The sequence below is a fragment of the Corapipo altera genome, unplaced genomic scaffold (genome assembly GCF_003945725.1).
Source record: "Corapipo altera isolate COAL_440 unplaced genomic scaffold, ASM394572v1 133, whole genome shotgun sequence".
Classification (NCBI taxonomy): Eukaryota; Metazoa; Chordata; class Aves; order Passeriformes; family Pipridae; genus Corapipo; species Corapipo altera.
The window spans coordinates 3696471-3720657 of NW_020884939.1; the positions used below are offsets into that span (position 1 = coordinate 3696471).

Consider the following 24187-nt stretch of genomic DNA (forward strand, 5'->3'; position numbering starts at 1 on the left):
CTTTTTTCCTTCTTTCTTTTTTCCTTCTTTCTTTTTTCCTTCTTTCTCTTTTTCTCCTCTTTTCCTACTGTTTTTACTTCTTTCCTTTTTTCCTTGGTTTCCCTCCTTTTTTCTTCCTTTTGCCTTCTTTCCTCATTTTTTCTGTCTTTCTTTTCTTCTTTCTTTCTTTTCTTCTTTCCTTCTTTTCTTCTTTTCTTTCCTTTCTTTCTTTCTTTTTTGTCTTTCTTTCTTTCTTCTTTCTTTCTTTCTTTCCTTTTTTCTTTTATTTCTCCCTCCCTCCCTCCTTTCTTCCTTCCTTATCTTTTCTTTTTTCCTTCATTCTTTTCCCTCTCTTTTTTCCTTCTTTCCATTTTTACTTTATTTTTTTCCTTTTCTTCTTTTTTCCCTCCCTTCCCCTCTCTTATTTTTTTCTGTTCTCTTGTCATTCTGGTTTTCCTTTTTTTTTTTAAAACCTTATTTTTTCCCCTTTAGTCTTCCAACGTATTTCCTTTTAGATTTTAAGCCTGCCTTCATCTTTGCCAGGATTGCAGTGCTATTTATGTTTTAGCCTCAGAAAATATTAAGTAGTTTCACAGGAAAAAGGCCTTGCAGGTATTTCTTGTTACGTGGATTTAGTAACTTGCTGTAGTTCTAAATATACTTCTTAATATCTTTGGATTTGTCTTTTTTAAACACTGCAAAGTTTGAACTGTGACCATAAAATGAGGGATTTGGTTACTTACTGAATATGAGAATGCTTTTGAAGTTTATTTGATTTGACTGTTCTGTTTGGTTCTTCTTTTCCCCTATTTTCATCCTCCCCTTCACACCTGTACAAATCCTGACCTGTGCTTTGGGCACTGTGGATTTCCAATATTTAACATTAGGAAACGTGATATTTGGAATTTTTTTTTTTGTAGTGCACTAATTTTTCTCATCCTTCACTTTCAGGAACGTTAATTAATTTATTTGGGCCTTGCATAAGAGCCTCATATGGTGCCTGGACATACCAAGTGTGAAGCAAACCCACCTCCCATTTTTATTAATAAATTTTACTATATTTGCTAGTAAATTACTAGTAAAATATTATTTTTATGAGTAATTTTAAGCCTTTTTTTTCCCTCTGGGGCTGATCCTCGAGAAAAGTTAAATTTTCCTTTAAATTACCAGCTTCTGACCCTGGAACTGTCTCTGTGATTTCTGCTACCAGTTTGCACAAGTGACTGTTTTATTTGGTTGATATTTTAACTAAAGAGCCACCACCACCACAACCCCCACCCAGCATTTTTGGGGGGCTCCTCTCCATCCCTGTGTGCTCCCTGATGTCTTTGGAAGCACCGTGTCCCACAGAAACCCTCCTCTGGCTCCAAGAAAAGCAAACTCCTCCCCTCCATAATTTTCTCCTTCAGGGAACCTCTTCTTTTCTACTTTGGCATTTAGTCCTTAATATCTTGATTTTTTTTTTTTTTTTTAGCTTCAGCATCAGCCCCGGTGATGTGAAGCCTCTAAGACCACAGGAGTCTGTTACCTGCCAAAAACTGGGAGCTCCTGCTGGGTGCCTTGTGCTCTTAAAGAATTAGATGAATTAATTAGGAACTGAATTTAAAAGGCAGGACTTGGAACTTGAAGCTCTGCATTGATGGTGGTGGTGTAGTAGAAAGAATAATCCACAGTAGTTCTTCTGCTACTTTCTGGGTCGATGACATATGTGTATATCAAGATAGTCACAGAAAAAAACCCATATATATATATATGTGTATACACTATATATATATATAATTTATATATCTGGCAACTGGTTGTCATTTGAGGAGCTGCAAATGAAATTATTGCCCATGAAGTCTGGACAGTGATCCATCTCCTGAGGCAGCTTCTGGCTTTCTAAGAGCAGTTTCTAACCATTCCTCTTGAAAGGTGAACACATAACAGCACCATTTATCAGGAAAGTGGTCTTTTCTTGTGTTGAATCTTCTACCCTGTTGTGCTTCAATCCTGGCTGGATTCAGGATTTGGCATGGCAAGGTTTGTCCTGCTCTCCTGGCTCAGGGCACTTCCTGGGATGTTCATCCCACGAGCCAGCAGCGCTTTCTGCCCCTCAGCTGCTGCACAGGACTATTCCCAGACCTAAATTCCTCCAGAGCTTAGGTTTATAATCGGTGTTTTGGTTTCCTGGGATGCTTCCCAACGCTGCCAAGCTGGGAGGTGCCAGAGTTTGTGCTGTGTGCCAACACTGTGGCTCTCTGAGCCCTTTGGTACCAATGCTTTGAGTATTGGAGCCCTTTGGTGCCATTTCTTTGAGAGTCACGTGGCTCTAAATCCCAGCAGCTGAGTCCTTCCCTCCTCCTGCCTGGCTCCAGCAGGAGCCCTTTGGAAGGTTTTTGGGCTGCAGGTGCCAGGCCCAGCAGGGTAATGGCTGTGCCAGCCTTTTAGGGCCCTTGCTCAATCTCCATGACATCCCACATCTGCTCAGGCTCTGATGCCTCCACTGGTTTGGAGACTATCCTGGAAGTCCCCAACCATGAAGACACCATTTCCAGCTGGCAATAAATGGAAGATGTTTCATCTGGTGCCTCCTCCCTGATGAGAAACTTCATTTCTTAGAAGGATTTTTAAAATGGCCTATGTGTTTTTATATTGTACAATTATCATTTATGCTATTACTTATATATATTACTTCTATGCTGTTAATAATGCTCCTGTTGTTATCAAGCACCTGGGGATTCCCAGTTGAGAAGAATCTTCGTGGTCAGGGACAGCAGGGACATAATGGTAGTATTAAACACAGAACTTAGTAGTATCCTTAAGCTCCATGTACACATGATGCAATATTTTATCCTTACAATAACAGGATTAGGTTTTGTTCCTTTGATGACTAATGAGTAAAATAAATACATTGTTGAACTAAATCTTTCACATTTATGCAAACCTCAATGTCTTTCTTGCAGGTACCCCTGAGGATTATCCACAGTATTTCCATATGAATCTCACAACAGCTGAACTGACACTCCTCAAGCCAATAAATAGGGATTTACACCAGAAGTTTGACTTGGTTATTAAGGTAATTTTGGCTGAATTCATCTTTCTGTATTCTTTTGAGAACAAAAAGCCCTGAAGAAAATGTGGGGTGGGCTTGCTTGTCTTTCCTGCAGTGCTCTCTTTTCATTTTTAGCCTGTCAGGCATCATTTAACACCATCAAGGGGAACAAGAGTGTGAAGTATTTGAGAAAAGGGAATGAGTCATGGCAGAGTCCCAACAGTTCATGTTATATTGTATTAACAAACTTAAGTATCACTTGTCTGTTTGCTTTTTACGACTCCTGAGAATGCATTTGGTTTCTGTTTCACGTGTTCCTGTGCTGAAGGTTCATAGAGGTGCAGATAAGTGTGTGAGTAGTGAATATTCACAGGATCCCAGGATGGGTCAGGCTGGAAGGGACCACAGTGGGCATCTGGTGCCACCTCCCTGCTCCAGCAGGGCCAGCCCAGAGCACAGGGCACAGGAGTGTGTCCAGACAGCTCTGGAATATCCCCAGGGAGGACACTCCACCCCCTCTCTGCTCTCTCTTCAGGGCTGGGGCACTGCCCAGCTAACAAGTTCTTCCTCCTGTCCAGCTGGAACTTCCTGGCCATCAGTTCCTGCCCATTCCTCTTGTCTTATACTGGGAGCAAGGACAACAAAAAAAATCATCTCCACATCTTGTAGCAATTTTGTGGGGGTTTTCTTGGTTTAGTGTTGGTTTTGTTAGATTCAAAATAAAGCAACTCAGTCCAGAGCTCTGCTACTGAATAGAAAGAAAGCTCCTGAAACATAACCAGTGCTGATCTCAATCAGCTCCTGTTAATGGGAAAAGCCATAAACCATTCCCCATCCCTGGAAGGGTTCAAGACCAGGTTGGACAGGGCTTGGAGGAACCTGGTCTCAGCATGTCTCTCAACATGTACCTTCACCTGGTTACTGAGTCCCAGCTCTGCACATATAAAATATAGTCAGAATTTGCTGCTTTCTTTGCCAATTTGAGGATTAAGAGGAAAAGAATAGGAGGCGACAATATCAGCATTTGACTTGCTAAATGTACTAAGCTGTTAATTTTACTTTGAGCAAAATTGTACAAAGCTGAAAGCTTTGCTGTAGGTGGGGTTTGCACCAGGCTGCAAAAATCAGTGCAGTAAAGATGGTGGCAGTGAGAACAGAGCAGAGTTACGTTTGATTCTTTTGCAGAGAGTCTGGACCTGACCCTGGAGTTGTTGTCTAATGATGGAAAATCGAGGTTTTGTTCTGTTTATTCGTAGCTGGAGGGGCAAATAAAAGAGAAAGGAATCTCTGCAGCCTTGTAGTAAAGCACTTGTGTATTTATCAGGGCATTCCATGGAGGAAAAAGAGCGTGCTTTCAAACTGCACCACATTTAAACACATATTTAAACACTTAGTAGTATCGAATTTATTCCTAAATACAAATGTTCAACTCACACAGATAGTTTGGATTGGAAGGGACCTTAAAGACCATCTAGGTCCAACCCTCTGCCATAGGCAGGGATGCCACCCACTCAGTGCCACCCACTATCCAAATACAGTGGTAATAAGTTGGTTAATATACACAGGTCCTTTCTGTATCTCCTGAGGAACTGAGCTGTGAGTACAGTAGGACAGAAGATGAAACAAAATTGCAGCTCATAACAGTGTTGAATAACTTGGCACCTCTTTAAATACTGTGTTGATTTCCTCCCTTGGTTGATTTTTGAATGCAGCAAAGTACAAAGCTGGTGCATGCTGACAGTGAAATCATTTGGGATTGGATTCCATGATAAAAATCTATTTTGGGCCTTACTTCCTGTTCTGGAGTTCTGCTGTCACTGGGACACGTGTGGAAATTTGGGTGAATTAACATCTAAATAAATGGAGAGGGACTTTTCCCGAGGGCGTGTAGTGATACAACAAGGGGGAATGGCTTCCCACTGCCAGAGGGCAGGGATAGATGGAATATTGGGAAGGAATTGTTCCCTGTGAGGGTGAGGAGACCCTGGCACAGGTTGCCCAGAGAAGCTGTGGCTGCCCCTGGATCCCTGGAAGTGTCCAAGGCCAGGTTGGACGGGGCTTGGAGCAACCTGGGCTAGTGGGAGGTGTCCCTGCCCATGGCAGGGGGTGGAAAAAGATGATCTTTAAGGTCCCTTCCAACCCAAACCACTCTAAATATAGAATTCTAAATATTCTAAGAAATGGCAGAGTAAAGCCCTGGAGCACTTTGATTTCCAAAATTCAGCAGCCAGGTACAGTAGCACGACACACCAATTACAGCCACCCCTTACCCTGCTCTGGTGGGGCATCTCCTGAGCCTAAATGGCCCCTTTGGTTGTTAATGGCACTGTTTGTAGGCATTGCTGGTTCATGTTGCTGTGCTGTAGGTGCACTCAGGGGGATAATAAGGGAAATGATCAGTCTGTAAGAATGACAATGTGCCACCAGCTAGAATAATAAAAGTTTTAGTGCTGTGCTGTTCAGGGCCCTTTTGAACTGCTGTGATGTCTCAGGCTTGTACCAAATCAAACCTTCAGATTCTTGTGTTGCTCATTCTCAAGTTTTCATTTCTCGCAGCGCTGAAGTTGTTGGATCTGATTCTGTTTTATCTGTGTGATGTTTCCCTTCAAACAGAAAATACACTGGTTTTTGCAGCACTCACAAAATTCAATCTTTAAAATATTCCCTCTCATGTGAGGAGATCAATTTTTTTTTTTCCTGATAAGTTATTATGGAAAAGAGTGAAATGGAAAAGGTGGTTAAGTCAATACATAAATATTTGAATGCAGGAAGGAAGGTGGACAGGAAATGGGTGTGCTCACCTGTGGGACAAAAATTGGATTGCTGATAAATTTTGAATTCTTTAATAGGGAGACAATGGAAAAAACTAAATATCTTAATAAGAAATGCTGGTTTTCAGCCTCTGCGCTGTCTCCAGAACATAATAGATGATAAGCAAGGAGAAAAACTGTTTTGTCCTCCTGTGGCACTTCCATTCCCTGCCAAGCAATGTGGGCTTTTACAAAAGAACGTGTGGATTTTTTTGGGTGTCCCATTGAAATTTCCATATTTCATCAGGAAGGCTACCACACTGTGTGGATTTAGAACCTTTAAACTGAAAGGGCTTCCAGTGTTAATAATACTGTAATTAAAATTAGATATACATATGACCATTGCACTGTAGGCATGAGACTATGTTCTTGTTACCAGCTCTAAAAAGTGTTAGTGAGGTTTTATTTATTTTTAAAGCATGTATAACATGAAACCAAAAGGAGAATTAATCAAATTTTGATGCATTTGGATCCTTTCCTCTTGGAAGTTGGGTTATTTATCAATCAGACAAAATCTAACCTGGCAGTTCTATTATAATCAATTTGCAAAGAGGATGGGCTGCTGAAGGCTGGATGTGCTTACACAGCCAGTGAAACCTAATTCCTGGAATTGCTGCACTCCAGAGAATTTACCACATCTGTAAGAAACCAGATTTTGCTGAACTTGCTGCACATCAGGTGAGAGAACAGAGGAATGTTTTGTTGATCTCATGTGCACAGGGGAAATGAAGTTGATAATGTAGTTTTAGAGTAGGTTTACACGGAGCCTGTATGGTATTAAACCACTGTCCACTGTATTTAATAGTATTTGGGAAATTGAAAAGGATTTATGTAAATTGGGCATCTCAAAAAAAATCAAATTAGATTAAAAAAAAGAGGAAGAGGGGAAGGAGGAAAGAAGTTTCCCAGCTTCAAATCACATTTGTAGGCTGACTTTTTAATAAGACTTTTACTTGAAACAAAGAGTTTTATGGTTCTTAGGGAATAGACTCTCACAATCTGGTCTTGTGGGAGTCTTGAGGGGGTTGGAATGCCATGAGCACTAAGGCCCTTCCAACCCAAAGCACTCTGGAATTCTATGAAAAAGGGTTTTTTGGTGCCTTCCTCACAGTTTTGGGAAGAGAAGTGTCTGTGCCACAGTGGTGCAGATTATTTTGAAGAATATCCTTACAAGAGGATTTTCTGTATCCCGGGGACCTCTCTGTGTCATCCCCACGAGGTGTCTCTGCCAGGCTGTCCTTGGCCCGGGGTCAGATAACACCATGGAGACACTTCTACAGTGGGATTGCATTTCCCTGTTGTTCAGGTGGTGACAGAAGGTCAGACTGTTTGAAATTCCAGTGTCACCAGGAAATTGGCTTGTGGGCCCACTCTGCAGGAAGTGATGGGGAACTTTCCTGTAAAATTCTGTTTACTCTGGAATTTTTACTGGCTGGAATTTTTGAACAGAGTGGGATTTAGAATCTTTAGAAGGTTTTCCCCTGCTGAATTGTCAGGTTGTTATATAGGCTGACATTAGACACAGGAGGTGTGAGTAAGTCAGGTGTACTTGCTGTGAGCATTTCTGCGAGACTGAGTAGCAGCCAGACCAAATTCCATGTTAATCAGGGGAAATTGTGAGTGAACTCAGCTTCATGCAGAAGATGCCATTTGCAGTGACATTCCTGGGCAGGAATTTGTGTGCCTGTTGTCCTGCCCATCCCAAGAAAATACCTGGGAGCTGGAAACAGCTTCCTCACAAGGGGCACTGGGGGGACAGCTCCAATCTCTGCTCCCTGTGACAGTGACAGGACCCAGGGAACAGCTGGAGCTGTGTCAGGGCAGGCTCAGGTTGGATCTCAGGAGAAGGTTCTTCCCCAAGAGGGTGGTTGGCACTGACCAGGCTCCCCAGGGCAGTGGGCACAGCACCAAGGCTACCAGAGCTCCAGGAGGGTTTGGACAACGCTCTGAGGGACAGGGTGGGATTGTTGGGGTGTCTGTGCAGGGCCAGGGGTTGGACTGGATGATCCCTGGGGGTCCCTTCCAGCTGAGGATACTCCATGATTCTGTGATTCCTTTCTTGTGGAGGTGCTTTGGATCAGGGAGATGCTCCCAGAACATGTATCAGCTGTTCCAGTACAGGGAAGCCCTTCACAGTGTGCAGAATTTTCCCTGATCTGGATCTCAGCAGAAACAACAGAAAGTTGGTACTCTCCTGCTCCTCCCTCAGGAGATTAATTGGTTTCTCTCTTCCCATTGGGAACTTCATTGATCCCCCCTGTCCGTTGCTCTCGAGGGTGTTGAAAACTTCTTGCATTCCGTGAAAAGAAGGCCTTGCTTCTGCAGCAGCCTTGGGATCAAACTGTGGACAAACATGCACTTTGAAGGCAAAAAATAAAGTACATTTAGCCATGTTTTGTGGGGATTTGTTCATCAAAAAAAGGCTGTTTTCTGTTCAAGTGCAGAGGGCAAGGCTAAGACATGATCAGTTTAAAAGCCAGGGAGGTCATGGAGCACAGCACTGGGATGGAGCCCTTGGCTTTTGAAGGAACTTGGGAACAATCTCAGTGGGTGAAATACTGGAATAAAAAAGCTTGTTATGATCCTGAGGTGTTACAGAATCATAACATTGCTGAGATTGGCAGGAACCTCTGGAGAATGGCCAGTCCTACCCCGTGCTCTGGATGGGGAGGGAGTATTTGGAAACTCTGCAGCCTCTCTGGGCAACCTGGTGAAGATCCCCACTGCTTTCCCCTTGCCCACTAAGCCATTCATCTCACTGCAGAGACCTCTCAGGGTGGTGGAACATGAATTGCCCTCATAAACCCACAGGAGTGATGACTCCCAGCCTCCTCCTAGTCCTTCATATGCTTGGAAATGGCTCCCAGAATTATCTGCTCCCCCACGACTTTCCCTAGCACTGAGGGGAGGTTCTGGACTTCCCTGGATCTTCTTTCTTGCCTTTCTTGAAGATACAAGTGACATTTCTTTTGTTCTAGACCTCAGGAACCTTTCAAGTGCAGTAGAGAGGGGTCTTGCAGTCACATCAGCCACCCTCCCTTAGCATGTGTGAGTGCATCCCACTGAGGTTGGAAAAGCCCTCTGAGATCACCAGTTCCACCCATTCCCCAGCACTGCCAAACCCACCACTAACCCATGCCCCCAGGGGCAACATCTACATGTCTTTTGAACACTTCCAGAGGTGAAACTTCCAGGGATTGACTGTAGAATTGCAGAAGGACTTTGGAAGACCGAGTGAGTCAGTGATAAAATGGCTGATAAAATAAGGCATGGCTTAAAAATAAAGTGAAACGTATCAGAAAAGATCATCCCGACCTTCTACTGAAAATGATGGGTTCTGGCTTGTCTTGGGAATGAGATCTTGGTGTTGGAACTGAGCACTGAGTGTGAAGGTTGGCGCAGTGATCCGTGGCTGTCAAAAAAAAAAGAGGCAAAATTAGAAATCATTAATGAATACAGAGAACAGAACAGAGAAAAAAAACCACAGCAGTACTGAAGGGATTCAGGTGCACAGCTCTGGTCCCTGTCCCAAGAAGGACAGAGCAGAACTGAAGCAGGCTCCTGTCAGGTGAGGAAGGAGGAGGCTGTGGTAGACACCTGTAAAACACAGTGTCAGAGTTCTGAGGGTGAAGGAGAATCAACAGTTCCCTCTCTCTGGAAATGCCAGAGCGAGGAGTTACCAACTGAAACAGGAGGGGGCAAAGTTTAAAACAGATCAAATGGGTTGTTCTTCTCTGAAAGAGAAGGTTGAGTGGAGACTTCAGAGCGACCTTCCAGTGCCTGAAGGGGCCTGCAAGGCAGCTGGAGACAGACTCTGCCTCGGGAACTGGAGTGCCAGGACAAGGGGGAATGGCTTCAAACTGACAGAGGGAAAATTCAGGTGAGGTGTATGGAAGAAATTCTTGGCTGTGAGGGTGGGGAGGCCCTGGCACAGGTTGCCCAGGGAAGCTTTGGCTGCCCCATCCCTGGAAGTGTCCAAGGCCAGTTTGGACGGGGCTTGGAGCAACCTGGGCTGGTGGAAGGTGTCCCTGCCCATGGCAGGGTGTTGAAATGAGATGAGCCTTAAGTCCCTTCCAACTCAAACCTTGATTCATTCTCTGTTTCTGTGACTCTGACAGAACCTGTTTGCTCTGACAGGCAGAGGTGGACTCACTGTCTCTGGGAGTGTTCCAGAGACAGTGGGGACATGGGCTAGGGGTGATTATGGTGTTGCTGGGGGAATGGTGGACTCAATGATGTTGAAGGTCTCTTCCAACCTTGATGATTCTGTGATTCTGTGGTTCTTTTGTTATGAATTTTAGACAACACAATGCTAGCAGGCAATGAGAGATGTCCCTCAGCTGAAGCTCCCTGCACTGGAAGTTCCTGGACTTAGAGAATTGCTCCAAAGTCCGTGGGTTTTGAGATTTAAAAAGTTCTGAATTATCTAATTTTTTTTTTTCCCCAGCACTTCAGAAACTTTGTATTTGCAATGTTTGGTTGGTTTTTGCAAGACTGTCAACCTTCAACTCCTCACATCCTATTTTGATCTCTTGGCTCTGTGCATCTGGTGACCTGAGCTATCTTTGTTCAGGGTAGCTCCACTTTTCCCCTCTTCCCATGTATCTTAATGAATATATTTTCTTGCATTTAGGAATTCTTTGCTTTTCTAAGTTTTTGGGTTTCAACTCACAGTGACAGATGAGAAAAAGAATAAAAGAAGTGTATTTTCATTAAATACTTGCTCAGTCCACTTCCTGACAAGGCTGATATCTCCCACATAATTAGTTTGGTTGAATTGCTGTGCATCTCCTGTAGGCATTAAGTACAATTACTGGTCTTTTAAATTAGCTATTCAAATGTTCATCCCTCAGGTGAACTCAGTATTCAACTAATTCTCTTTGAGACCTCCCTTTTTCTATCCTGTATTTAATCTAGTAATGAGAGTTGATGTAGAATTGAAAATCTGAGTGCAGGGACAGGTTTTGTCTTTGTGAATAAGGAGAGGGCGAAAAAGGGTGCAGAAAACCCAGACCTTTTCCTATCCATTACTAAAATGTTGCTTCATATCAGTCTTCAAAGTTGTCACACACATGAGAGGAAACAGCAAGTTTTCCTCACCTTTAGCAGCATGGTAAAAGATTTTCTTGCCTTTAGAGTGTTGTCACAGATACACATTAGAAAGACCAGTGATTGTGAGATAAGATTAACCCTAAATTGTGTGTCAGCACTCCCAGAGCAATGAAACTATTAAAATCAATAATGGCTTTGTTCTGTAATGTCTCTTATTGACAGAAATGGCTGTATTTCCTTCCTGCAGTAAACAGGCATCTTTGTTCATGTAAAACTCAAACATCCAACACTTAAAACTTGGCATAACTTCATAGCTGGTGTTTTTCTTTAAGGGAAGGGAAGAAGAAAGACTTGTATTATTTGGAAAGGTGGCCTCTGTAACTAGGACTGTTCACTGCACTACAGCCTTGCTGATCCTGAAGTCACCTGATACATTACCAAAAAAAAAAGTATGTTTTGGGGTTTGGGGTTTTTTTAAGCGCAGTGTCTAGACACATTATGTGCCAATTTAATTTCCCTGCCACATCACAGGCTTCACTGACAGTAAAGTCAAATTTCTTCTGAGTTCTAAAGGTACTCTGTCCTTCTTGTCCTTAAGACATTTTTTAATCCGTATCAGTGGTTCTTTCCTTATGCTGTACTTTGTGACCTTGGGAATTAATCCAGTGTGTGACATATAATCCTAAATCTTAGCCCAAATCTAGACAAATTATGTCCCTTGTTTCACCCAGATCTCCCAGTTCTGGTATGTACTTCAAAGAAGCAACTTTGTCAGCCCTGACCTTCCCTCTCTGTCTCTGTGCTGGCTGCTCCTTATTTTAATTACATTGATTCAAATAACTGCAGCATAGAATTATAAAATGGTTTGGGTTAAAATGGACCTTAAAGAACATCTCATTCCAACCTCCTGCCATGGGCAGGGACACCTCCCACTAGCCCAGGTTACTCCAAGCCCCATCCAACCTGGCTTTGGACACTTCCAGGGATTCAGGGGCAGCCACAGCTTCTCTGGGCAACCTGTGCCAGGGCCTCCCCACCCTCACAGGGAACAATTCCTTCCCAGTATCCCATCTAACCCTGCCCTCTGGCAGTGGGAAGCCATTCCCCCTTGTCCTGACACTCCAGGCCCTTGGAAATAGTCTCTCTCCATCTTTCTTGTTGGCCCGTTCAGGTCCTGGAAGGCCACAATTGGGTCACCCCAAAGCTTCTCCTCTCCAGGCTGAACAATCCCAACTCTCCCAGCCTTTCCTCCCAGCAGAGCTGCTCCAGCCCTCTGATCCTCTTGGGGCCTCCTCTGGACTGGCTCCAGCAGCTCCATGTCCTTGCTGTGCTGTTCCCAGGGCTGGAGCAGCTCTGCAGGGGGGTCTCCCCTGAGGGGCAGAGGGGCAGAATCCCCCCCTGCCCTGCTGCCCACGCTGGGGGATCAGCCCAGGGCACGGGGGGTTTCTGGGCTGGGGCAGGTCCAGCCTCTGCCCCACCAGCACCCCCAGGGCCTTCTGTCTGGGCTACTCTCAATCACTTCTCACTTAAAGCTTGAGTTTAACACCAAGGAAGGAAATCCTTAAATCAGCAAAATGAGATCCCAGCCTGCTCCCGGGAGAGTGTCTCTATTTCCTCACATAACAATTTAGCATAGACATCTCTTCAGCCAACAGGTTAAATTAAATACAAGCCCTTAGAAGTCAGTCTGCTGTATAATGGTCTTCAGGGGAGATATTTAATGGTATTCTACCCAAAATTCCAGAGTTCATTTTCTTTTCTTCCTCACCCTACAGAAATCTCATCCCTACTGAACGATGTCAGTGCTGTACAAGTAGCAGGGAATGGGCAAATGTTCTCATGTCTGCAGACAGGCACTAGGGCTCCACTGGTGTGGTATTCCCAGGTTTTGGCCCTGGGAATACACATTTTGGCCGTAGGAGACTGTCTTTCAATGCCCTACTATTGTCTTGGTACAGGGACATGTGCAGGACTATGATTAAAACTGGTTTGCTCTTCATAAATTAGAGAACAAATTACTTGTTGTCTTCTACTTCCCTTGTTTATTTGCCTTAATTAGTGGTTGGCTGTAAAGTTAAAAGACAAGAAAGGAAGATCATGGGTTTATGTTGGATGAGCCCACTGGAATGGCCAGTTAGTGCTTTTATGTTTAGGAAGTTTGAAAATAAGATAAATCAGGTGAAAACTGGGGGTTATTCATTGAAATAAAGAGTATTTTGCTTGACACTCACATCCACAACTTCTCTGGGAGCAGGTTGCCCAGAGAAGCTGTGGCTGCCCCTGGATCCCTGGAAGTGTCCAAGGCCACGTTGGACGGGGTTTGGAGCAACGTGGGCTAGTGGAAGGTGTCCCTGCCCATGGCAGGGGTGGGACTGGATGGGCTTTGAGGTCCCTTCCAGCCCTAATTGTTCTAGGATGCAAAACCAGGCAAACCCCAAATTAAAATCCCACTCCTGTAACACTGGGGAGGTGGATTTGGGGGGAGAGGGAAGGAGTCATGTCCAGTAATCTGTAGGAAGCACTGTGCATCCATGTGTCCTGGCAGCACCTTTGGGCTTTAACTCTCTTGCTGGTGCCTTGGGTTCTGTTGTACAATCAGCAGTCTCCAGTTTTCTTTTGTCCTTCAAAGATTTTTCCAAAACTCTCAGTCAGTCCTGCGAGTTTAAGGAACTATGTTTGCTCATGTGCTGTAGAACTTTGGGTTTCTCGGGACTATGTAAAAGTTTGTTGTGATGGGAAGTCTTTCTGTTCTTCTCTCCTACTAATTTTTAGTTGTTTGGATTTTTTTTTTCCATGATGCCCAGTTTCACAAAAGGGGGATCTGCACAATGGTGTCCATTTCTTTAACTGGATTTTGGTTGTTAACTCCAAGCCATCCCCAGTCAGTCTCTGTTTTGTAGCTGAACTTGGCTGAGAGCCTTTGACAAATGAGGTGTTTTTTAGGCTGAACAAGACAATGGCCACCCCCTTCCTGCCTTTGCCAACCTGCACATCGAGGTCCTCGATGAGAACAACCAGAAGCCTTATTTCACCAGATCCACCTATGAGGGCTTCATCCTGGAATCCTCCCCGGTGGGAACCACCATCTCAGATAACCAGAACCTCACTTCTCCACTGCAGGTCGTGGTGCTGGACAACGACGTGGAGGAGGTATGTGTTGGTCCCTTACAGTGTCCTTCTTGTGGTTGCATTTTTATTGCTTTCAGGGCTCTTTCTTTTTAATTTTTTTTTTTTTTTAAATTGAGACAAAGCAGGTTTGATCAATAAATTAAAAAAACACAAACACCAAAACTCACTATCACTTTTTTTATCTCTCAGTTTCCTTTTTGTTTTCGTTCTGAGTTCAAATTTGAGAAGTGATTTGAAAGTGCATCTGAGCTGGAAAACTACTCTGTGTTTTACTCAGCTCTCCGTGAGTTTGTGTTCTGTTCAAGGTGATGAATCCTCAGCACGAAGAGGTTTTTGGGAAAGGGATGGGCCTTTCCCACAGTGTGGAAAAATGGGAGAGGGGGGCTCAGAGCGGGAGGAAGTCGTAGTTTGAACTGAGAAGAAGAGGAATAGGAGGGCAGGAGGCTGGAAGGTCAATCCTTTCTTTGCTCTGCCCAGATTTGGATACCAACACTACTCATGGGGATCTTCAAAGGAACAGTAACCAAGTAGTAGCAGGACATCACTCCAGGGCTGATGTTTCTTCATTTCTCACCAAGGCTGTTAGAGGGGTTTTTTTGGCTCATGTTTCTTTTCCCTCTAATTCTTGTTGTCTCTCCAGTTGTCCCCGTTGGTCTTTTTGGTTTCTGTTCTCTGGTTGACTTCAGATCCATAAGGAAAGCTGAGTTTTGGGATAGGATTTGTAGTACTAGTTATACATGTCAGTACTCTTTAGTTCTTAACCTGATAGTCCGAAAACAACCTCCTGATTTTGAAGGATTCATGTTGGACACAGGCAAATCCACGATTTTTAAGAAACACAAGACTGTTGTCACTGCAGATACTTTTGCATCACTGCACTAGAGTGATTTATTGTCCCGAGAAGGTCTTTTAAAGCTCACATTCCTGTAGAATATCTCCTTTCTATCCATTAAAACATCTCCCTGGATTTATGGGCATTGATAAAAACTGGTTGGAAGGCAGGTGGGAATGACTGTTGGATCTGGCTTTGTGGGGGCTGGATAAAAGGTGTGGAATGAGGGTGTGGGACACCAGCAGGCATTGCTGAGGGTCTGGATTGTTTGTGAAACACTCCTGTTCAGTTTTGTTAAAAGCAAAACATTTTCTTGTTTGATCAAATTCCTGGGATCTTGGATGTTAGTATAGGAATAATCAAGGTGTGCAGGCATCAGGTGTGTGTTTATAAATATAATACATTGTGCTGAACAGAATCTGATGGTGTGATGAGTTCCTGAGCACAGCAGGCAGCAAATCATTGCAGTTAATGCCACGGTTTCATGACCTTTTTAAACTGCTAATTTGAGAAATTTTCTTGGGAGGCTGCTGGGATCCTTTGATTTGATCCTTTGGTTCAAACAGGCCTTGGTGTGTGTCTGTCTGTGACAGAGGCTGTGGCTGTCCCATCTCTGGAAGTGTTCCAGGCCAGGTTGGTGCAACCTGGTCTAGTGGAAGGTGGAAAGGTGGAAGGTTCCTTTCCCATGGAAAGGGACTGGGGTGAGATGAGTTTTAACCTTGCCATGATTCTGGGATCAGCTGCAATGAGCTTGGAAATTCCTCCTGTGCACACAAAGAGTGTCCAAAGAATCCACCCACCACTGCTGGAAAGGGAAGGGCTGAATCCCTTGTGCTTGGAATAATTCAAAGCAAATTCTCCTTAATTAAAGAAAATTCAGTGTCCTAGTTCAGGCTTTTAAATTGACTGGCAGTTTTCTGTGCTGCTGCTTTTTTGGGACTCTTTCCCATTTCTGGCAGTTGATATCATTCCACTGAAGGGATGACAGACAGACTTTGGGCTGTCATTAACCTCCGGAGGGTTTCCAGGCTGGAGTTAATAGTGCTGAGATTAACCTTTCCCTGGCAGTTGCACAGCTCTGCCCATGAGATGGCAAAGGCAGATTTGATAATACAGGGTTCTCTGCTGTAACTACATATTAGATTATATACGAGACAGAAAATTAGGATGACTTTGAGCTGCTAAATCCTGAATTTGGGCTGACTCTGATTGAATCATGGAACTGCCAGGTAGATAGCAGCCCTCGTGCTATGTACATGCTCTCAAAATGCAGATGTTTAATTTCAAAAGCTTCTGCACAAAAGAGCGGCTTGTTCTTTTACTTCCCTAGGTTTGTAATGTAATCCTGGGATTTCTGTACCCCACCAAAAGTGCTTTGTGTTACTCAGTTAGTCAGTACAAGTTCAGTACCTCGAGTTTTGGGGGGTGCTCTGAGAATCATCACAAGCGGTTTGACCACTGGGCCCCTCTTTAGTCCATCAGCACATTCCCATGAAGTCCTCTCAACATTTGGATGTTGGAAAGGAAATCTCCTGTGGATATGACAGTTCAAGAGCCCAAATGTTTTTCCTAGTGAACCTAAGACATTGGACGTTGGATAACAGGAGTTTGGAGAAGTGAGTGAAAATCAACTTCAGCCACACGATGCAAAACAAAGAGCCAAAAGTGAATTATTTCTGTTTATTATTGGAAAAGCTTAATACTTCAGTGTGGCATGATGAGTAACTGCCAAGGATTTCCAGACTGGGAAATGATGTGGCAATAAAGCCTGAATTCTGACACCCCAAAGTAAGAACAAAATAAGGGAGATCTCCCTCCCTGCTGGGCTGTGATTCCATGTGCTGGGCAGATGGACCGTGCTGGAACTTGGCCAGTGGCCCTCATGTCCCCTCCTTGCTGCCAGGCTGAGGCTGCACCTGAAAGGTCCCTTCCCCCAGGTCTGAGGGATAAGGACCATGGACACAGGAGATAGGGAAGGATTGCTCTGTCTCAACACCAGATTCTACAACGGGATCAGTTTTTGTTTTGCTGTTGCTTAAGGCCAACAGATGTGATCCATCAGATCTGCCAGAGGAGATACATCCTCTCTCTTTCCAGAGTGCTCGTACCTCGGGATGTAAGAGAGCAGGGGGTGTTCACCTGGAGAAGAAGAGGCTCCTGGGAGACCTTAGAGCCCTTTCCAGTCCCTTAAGGGACTCCAAGAGAGCTGGAGAGGAACTTTGGAGAAGGGTCTGGAGAGACAGGACAGGGGGGAATGGCTTCCCACTGCCAGAACTGGGTTACGTTTAATATACAGATGGAATACACCCTGTGAGGGTGGGGAGGCCCTGCACAGGTTGCCCAGAGAAGCTGTGGCTGCCCCTGGATCCCTGGAAGTGTCTAAGGCCAGGTTGGACAGGGCTTGGAGCAACCTGGGCTAGTGGGAGGTGTCCCTGCCCATGGCAGGGGGTGGAACGAGATGTTCTTTAAGGTCCCTTCCAACCCAAACCATCCTGGGATTCTGTGGAAAGCTCTTCAGCATTTATGTCAACTCCACTTGGGAGGAAAAGATGTCAAAAGGTTAAACCAAGGACCAGGATGGTGCTGAGCAGTGCTTTAATTCCAAATTCTTTCAATCACCACCAAAAGCCCCTCCAACCCCTCACAAAGCAAGACTAGAAAGTCGGACACCAGATTTTATAGGTTGGGGCAGAAAGGGCCGTGTCCCTCCTGGAATGAAAAGCTAATGGGAAAAGTTTTGGAAAAAGGCACCTTCTGTTCCTCACAGAGATGAGTCATTGATGGGAGATGGCAAGAAACAAGTGTCAGCTTCAGTGGTGCCACTAATTAGCAGTAACATTTGTTTAAAACGGGGAAGATACACAAAACCCCAAATTCCTTGAGGACTCCAAGGAACTCAGAGAGAGAAAAAACAGCTTCAGAGGGCAGAAACCATGAGATATTCACCCTACACAAATAAAGGAAGAAACACAATGCTGCAGGAGTGATTCAGTGTTAATATTTTTAATTTCCCTTAAGTGAAAGATCCCCCCAAATTAAAAAACCCTAATCTTTATAAATCCTAAAAAAGAGAAGCAGCCTTTTGGCTTTACCTTTCCCTTCTGTTTGTTTTAGTAATGATATTAATGGGCTGTTTCATTCTGGGAGGAATATTTCCTGAATTATTCTTCCCTACCATAACTGGTGGGGTGGCCCAGAAGTGCTGCTCAGTGTTATGAGAACTCTCTTCTCAAGAGAACATCAACTACAAAACAAGTTCAAACAACAACTGTGAAAGATAGAAGCAATCAGGCAAATATTAGAGAAAAATGCTTCAGCACTCCTGGTTAAAAAAAAAAATGTGAAGAAATCTATTAATTTCCTTTTCTGGATTTGTTATTGGAAATCCATAACCTGCGCTTGTAGTTAGATTTAAAACTTATTTTATCCATTATTTGCTTCGTCCGCTCCAGCTGCTACGGAGATGCCTTTAAGTAAAAGAATCATTTAAAATTGCCACAAGTTCTCTGAAAACACAGCTCACTAAATGTCCTGAGCTGGAGGGGACCCACAAGGATCAAGTCCAGCTCTTGCACAGGATAACCCAAGAATCTGCCCATGTGCCTGGGATATTGAGCTTCCTTTGACTTCAACTCCACAGGTAACGGAGGCATCAACCAAGAAGGTGTCTGGGAAAAGAGAATCTGGAGTGGCACAGTAGTGTCCTGGGCCTTATCCCACTGCCCACGGATGCTGCATGGGCTGCAGGGATGCACAGGAGCACCAGGAGTACCACACAGGTGCTGTTCTGAACATGTGCTGGCACACCTGACAAAGATGGCATCGGTGTCCATCAGCACCTCCCCTCTGGAGACAGGCTGGGAGAGCTGGGGCTGCTCAGCCTGGAGAGGAGAAGGTTCTGTGGAGGCCCCACAGCACCTTCCAGGATCTGAGGGAGCTACAGGGAAGCAGGAGAGGGACTATTCATCAGGAACTGTGTCCAAGGCCAGGCTTGGAGCAACCTGGTCTAGTTGGAAGGTGTCCCTGCCCGTGGCAGGGGTTGGGACTGGATGGTCTTTAAGGACCCTTCCAACCCAAACCATTCCATGATTGATACACAGGGCAGCTTTCTCACCAACCCTTATCACTAGATAAGAGAAATGAGTTCTCTCCCATGGAAGGCCCAAGAGTAAGGAAGCCAGTGGCTTGGGAAGCCTTATGTAAAGAGCCCTCAGATCAGACTGTTTAAATTCCTCATCTCAGCTTTGGTTTACTCAGGTCTTAAGGTACCCGTGTGGCTTAATTTAATTTATGCCATTTAAACAGACCACTTAATTATATCAGTACTTGGCAGGGCTGCTCTAGTTAAAGGTCTGTTTGCAGTGTCACATCTATAAATTAATTTTTGGAAGGTTTATAGCAGGACTCAATTATAATTCCCACGGGGTTTAAATTTAGAACGTGTTTTGTTCTCTTTTTTTTCCTTAAGACACTCAGTTCAGATGCCCACTTTCTTCCTGCATTTATCAGAAGACAGGGAGTCATTTTAACAGGAAATACAATCTCAACTGATTTTTCAATTACAAGACAGAATACATTATGTTTAGCCAGTGCCACCAGTGGAAACTAAGATGCACAGGCACGGAGAGGGTGATGGCAACGTCTCATCAGCAATCCTGACTCAGTAAATACATTCATTTATGGAGGTACAATGAAGCAAGGAGAACATCAAGACCTGCAGAAGTTAATGAGCATTACCTGTGCTTACAAACCCACCCTGAGCTACCATTTAGTCCTCCCAGCCTTTCTCTGCTGGAAACCTCCTGCCCACCCTGGGCTGGAAGCTCTCCATGAATCTCTGACACGTGGATTAACACAGGGAAAGTTAAATTTGGTTCTCTGCTCCCTCACAGCCATGTTACAGCTGCACCATTTCATGGCCTTGGAACGGTTTGGGTTGGAAGGGACCTTCAAGACCATCAAGATCATCTCATCACTAGCCAAGAATTCCTTCCCATTATCCCATCTAACCCTGCCCTCTGGCAGTGTGAGGCTCTTCCCCCTTGTCCTGTCCCTCCCTCCCTTGTCCCCAGTCCCTCTCCAGCTCTCCTGGAGCCCCTTTAGGCCCTGGGAGGGGCTCTCAGGTCTCCTGGATCCTTCCCTTCTCCAGGTGAACACCCCCAGCTCTCCCAGCCTGGCTCCAGAGCAGAGGGGCTCCAGCCCCAAGATCAACTTTAGTGGCCTCCTTTAGACTCTTTCCAGAGTTCAATGTCTTTCTTGTGTTGGGACCAATAACCTCACTTGCTGTGCCTCTGCAAGGCTCACATTTGTCTAGTGAAAGTGGGAAAGACTTTCTCCTTTCCCCCAGAAATGAGGAGGGCAGATGCTGGAAACATCTCTGCAACAAAACAACTCTCTGCCGTGGGCATTTCAGTGCTGATCATCCTCCACGTGGAGAATGCTGGGAAACCCAGATGTGTCATTAAAGTCTCTTTGTTGTTGCTGCAGCTCTTTGGAGATGAGCCTGTGCTGGCAATCAGGAAGCCTGAGCAGTTTGGATAGTCTTGGAGCTCGTTCTGGCTACCCTGGAGAACTTCACAGCCAAACAGACTCCCTCCAAAAAGTCCTTGGGGATGTTGAAACACATACAGAATATATGTCCTTGCCTGCTCAGTCTTGACAATATCATTTAATTTTGGTTTAATCTTAGTAAATTCTGGAAAGCTGTTTGCTTTGGGCAGAGTTGTAAACCTTTGTGTGTTTACACAGCAGGAATGGAACATTAACATCCAGGCAGGAACTACTCCGGAGATTTTTCAAGCAGAGCACATCCAAGGCCATTCTTTGTTTATTGAGTGTTTATTGGAGCCCTTTGTGTGCCTTGTTTTGTTGCAGTTTTTTTGTCTGTAGCCATTAATTCCCCAAATGTCCTGCTCTCCTGATGTCCCTCAGTCCCAGGTTTGTGTTTCCTCACTTGGATTCATGTTGTGCCCTGTTTTCCTTTGTAGGTCGCCCCAGGTGCCCTGCCCGTACGTATTGGGTGTTGTGTTTGAAAAACTCCATTTCTTGCTTCAATTGTGTGATTTCTTTATTTGTTTCCTCTTGTCTTCCTTCATTTTTCTCTGCCCTGATGGTGTTTGAGGCTGGAGCTGTCCCTTGGTTTGGGAAACCTGCAAAGAGCCCTTTAAACACATTGGACCAAATTCAGGGCATAAAGTCATGTGAATGTTCATTAAATGCTTAATGTTCATTAAATAATTATATGTCTTCACAGACATCTTAAGTATTACAAAAAGTCCTTTTTTAATTTAAAAAGTACCTCCTAAACCATGTCAGGTTTAAAAGTACCTACTAAACCCTCTCAGGTTGGAACTGTGTGCTTGAAACGGCCCTTGCAGGTTGCATGTGCACTCTTTTGTGTGGATTCTGATCCTTTCCTACATAAAACTACATGCTAAAGAATTCCTCAGAGACCAGCCTTAATGCATGACCCAGCAGTGTACCCAAAAAACACAGTGTTTAAGTCCAGGCCCTAAAATAAAATAGTTTAAAAATTAAAGTATTGGAAATAGTGTTGGCAGCATTGCTGGATTGTTTCCCACAGTCGTATTCTCTCACATGAAATGTTCAGTTAAGTGATCTACTTTCTTGCAGCACAAAATGTGATAATAATGTAAAATATCCATGCTAATGATGTAAAGGCATAACAGTGCTTTTCCAGATTAAGGAAAGATTAAGGAAATAAATTGCTCTGTAGGTCCGACATGCATGGGAGGCTCATGAACTAGGCATTGATTGCTGTAAAGGCAATTTAACTTCCACATTTGGATAACGTTGCTAATACAGGAATAGCAAAGGAATAGGATGGATTACTTTGGGAGGGCGTGGGATCTCCATCATTGCTTTTCCCGGGGAGCAAATTAGGAAAAAAATACTGTTTATTAGTGTTCAAAATGACATGACAAGCCAGAAGTGTAACAACCAACAGGGGTTTTTTGTAAAATAAATTTTTGCTTGGCTTTATAGTGTCTGCAAAGGGAGCAGTTGTTGGCAACTACCTCCTGTAATTTTGCATGAGATAAAGACGTTGCTGTTTGCATTGCTGACTGGAAAAGGAATTGTAATTTTCCTGGGAGCTGGAATTGCAGCAAAGCTTCAGGGAATGAGAAACCACTTGTTTGGAACACTGGGATAGTTCTTCCACGTAGCTGGCGGCAACGGAAATGGTTTCTCCTTTAAACTGGGCAATCTTTGCATGGGCTTTGTTCTAGTTCACTAAGAAAAGTTCCTCTTTCTCCTTCTAATTGTACTAATTTTGTCCTGGGAGTTGTTCATGATGCCACTCAGTGCCTGTTGGTGACCTCTCCAGTGCTCTGGGGGGTCTAATCCAATAGGGCTGACACTAATGACAGGTAGGAATTAACCTTCTGGAAGCATCGTGGCCTCAGGTTGAGAAAATATTGAGAGAGGAAGAGACTAATGCTCCTTTTTTTTGTTAATTTGCTGAATTCAGCTGTTTGTGCCTGCACTGTGTGTCCTACCCTGTACGGGGTGGCTTTTGTGCAATGATGTTGGAAAGCAGCTGGTAAAATCCTGAATTTTCCGCTAGGTTTTATTCATCCCTCTGATCCCTCATCTCCACATTATTTGGGGCAATTTAAACCTGTTTTTATGGGACTTGTTTCCCAACCTTTTGTTGAATTTGTACTCCACCAGCTTGGCTTCATCTGACAGAAATGGACTCTCACTCGTGACCAAGAGTAGCACAAGAAGTCAGGTTAAATTAACCACATTATGGACAAGGACACGGGGATTTGTTGGAATGCTGGAGGCAATAAAAGCTAATGTAGTTTGTTTGCAAATTTAACTAATGTAGAGTGACCCTTGCAGTCCAATCAGTTAAATAACTCAATAACATCTTGAAAGAGATGGAAGTCAGGAGTGACTGAAGTACTCATGAAGACATGAGTAAATTTACAATGCCTTGACTTGCCTTTATTTACCTTAAAATGTTACTTGCTAATGGAAACGGTGCCACAGTTCATTTATTATGTTTTTTCCCTTGATCAACCGAGAAGTTCATAATTCTGCATCAATATATTTTGATTCTTTTTGAGATGCAGAGAGTCTCTGAGCTGCATCTATTTAATGATGCACTTCAACACATCATTATATTTTTCATTGCACCAACCCAACTGTTTTATTGCTCTGTTAATCAAGATCAGTTTTGTTTTGTTTTTAGTATGCTTGAATCTGGTTTCTTATATTGTTATATTTGGCTTAGAAATTACTGTTTCAAAGGGGGGAAAAAAAGCAATCATTTAAAACTAACAGATGCAGGTATTTGTTTACCATTGGATTTTCTCACTCTAGAGGTTAAAGTAGGGGTTTAATCCATTTTTCATGAAGAACATTAGATTTTTAGACCAGCAGTGGGGGTTTTTTACCTTTTTTTTTACCGTTTTGACGATTCTTAATCACAGCATTTGTACTTTCTGCCTATTTAGGTCTCAACTAAATCAAGCACTTGCATCAAATAATTGGAGAGCTAATGGTGTAGGTGAATTTCTAACAAAACACCCTTTTTTTCTTGATGTTGTTTGAAGACCAAGGATCCCCAGCTCCATCTCTTCCTGAACGATTACAACACGTTCTTCACTGTGACTCAGAGTGGCATCACCCGCTACCTCACCCTGCTGCAGCCCCTGGACAGAGAAACCCAGCAGCTCTACACCTTCTCGGTGAGTGACCACCCCTGGAAGGCCCTGCAGGGTCAGTCAGAGCTTGTTGGGAGAAAGGGTTGGTTCTGACATCCTTGGAGATCAGGAAAACGGCCCAGGAGGAGGAAACGGCGAAACCAGGGGAGCTGACGGGGGTGGTGCCTCCTTCCAGACTGCTTCTCCAGTTTGAGAGCAGCATTTAGATCCCCCTGAGCATCATGTCCATGGTCCCAGGTGTGTCCCCTGCTCCTCACCCCCCTGCCATGGCAGCATCTGAGCCCACTTTTTTATACCTGGCCTTTGAGGCCGTCAGTGCCTTTCTTGTCTCGTCCCCTGAGCCAGGAACGTGACACCTGCCTTGGTCTTTTTGCTTGTTTTCAGGGGCAAATAAAAAACTGGGCTGCAGTAAACCCCAGCCAGCAGTATTTAAAAAAAAAAATAAAGAGGAAAAAATGGACTTGATAGTCCCTCAGGCTGTGACTAAACAATGGCCCTACAGCAGCTTGGAAATGGGCTGTTCCTCCGCCGGGGTTCCCAGTCTGTGCCTCCTTATTTTCTGCCCTTTTAGCACTTGAAAGGAGAGCTCAGATTTCCCCTCTGGAGTGAAAAATTGCCTTCAGCTCTTTCAGTGCCACCTTGAAATGCTCTCTTG

General features: G+C 44.2%; 1 protein-coding gene across 4 annotated transcripts in view; it reads left to right on the forward strand.

The window, feature by feature from the left end:
* The window catches only part of PCDH15 (protocadherin related 15), a 673791-nt gene that overhangs the window by 509451 nt on the left and 140153 nt on the right, over positions 1 to 24187 (forward strand). For all 4 annotated transcript variants that reach the window (XM_027661020.1, XM_027661021.1, XM_027661019.1 and 1 more), the window contains 3 exons: positions 2925 to 3037; positions 13819 to 14025; positions 23422 to 23556. In XM_027661020.1, the coding sequence (XP_027516821.1) occupies positions 2925 to 3037; positions 13819 to 14025; positions 23422 to 23556 (455 nt within the window). The remainder of the gene's footprint in view (positions 1 to 2924; positions 3038 to 13818; positions 14026 to 23421; positions 23557 to 24187) is intronic.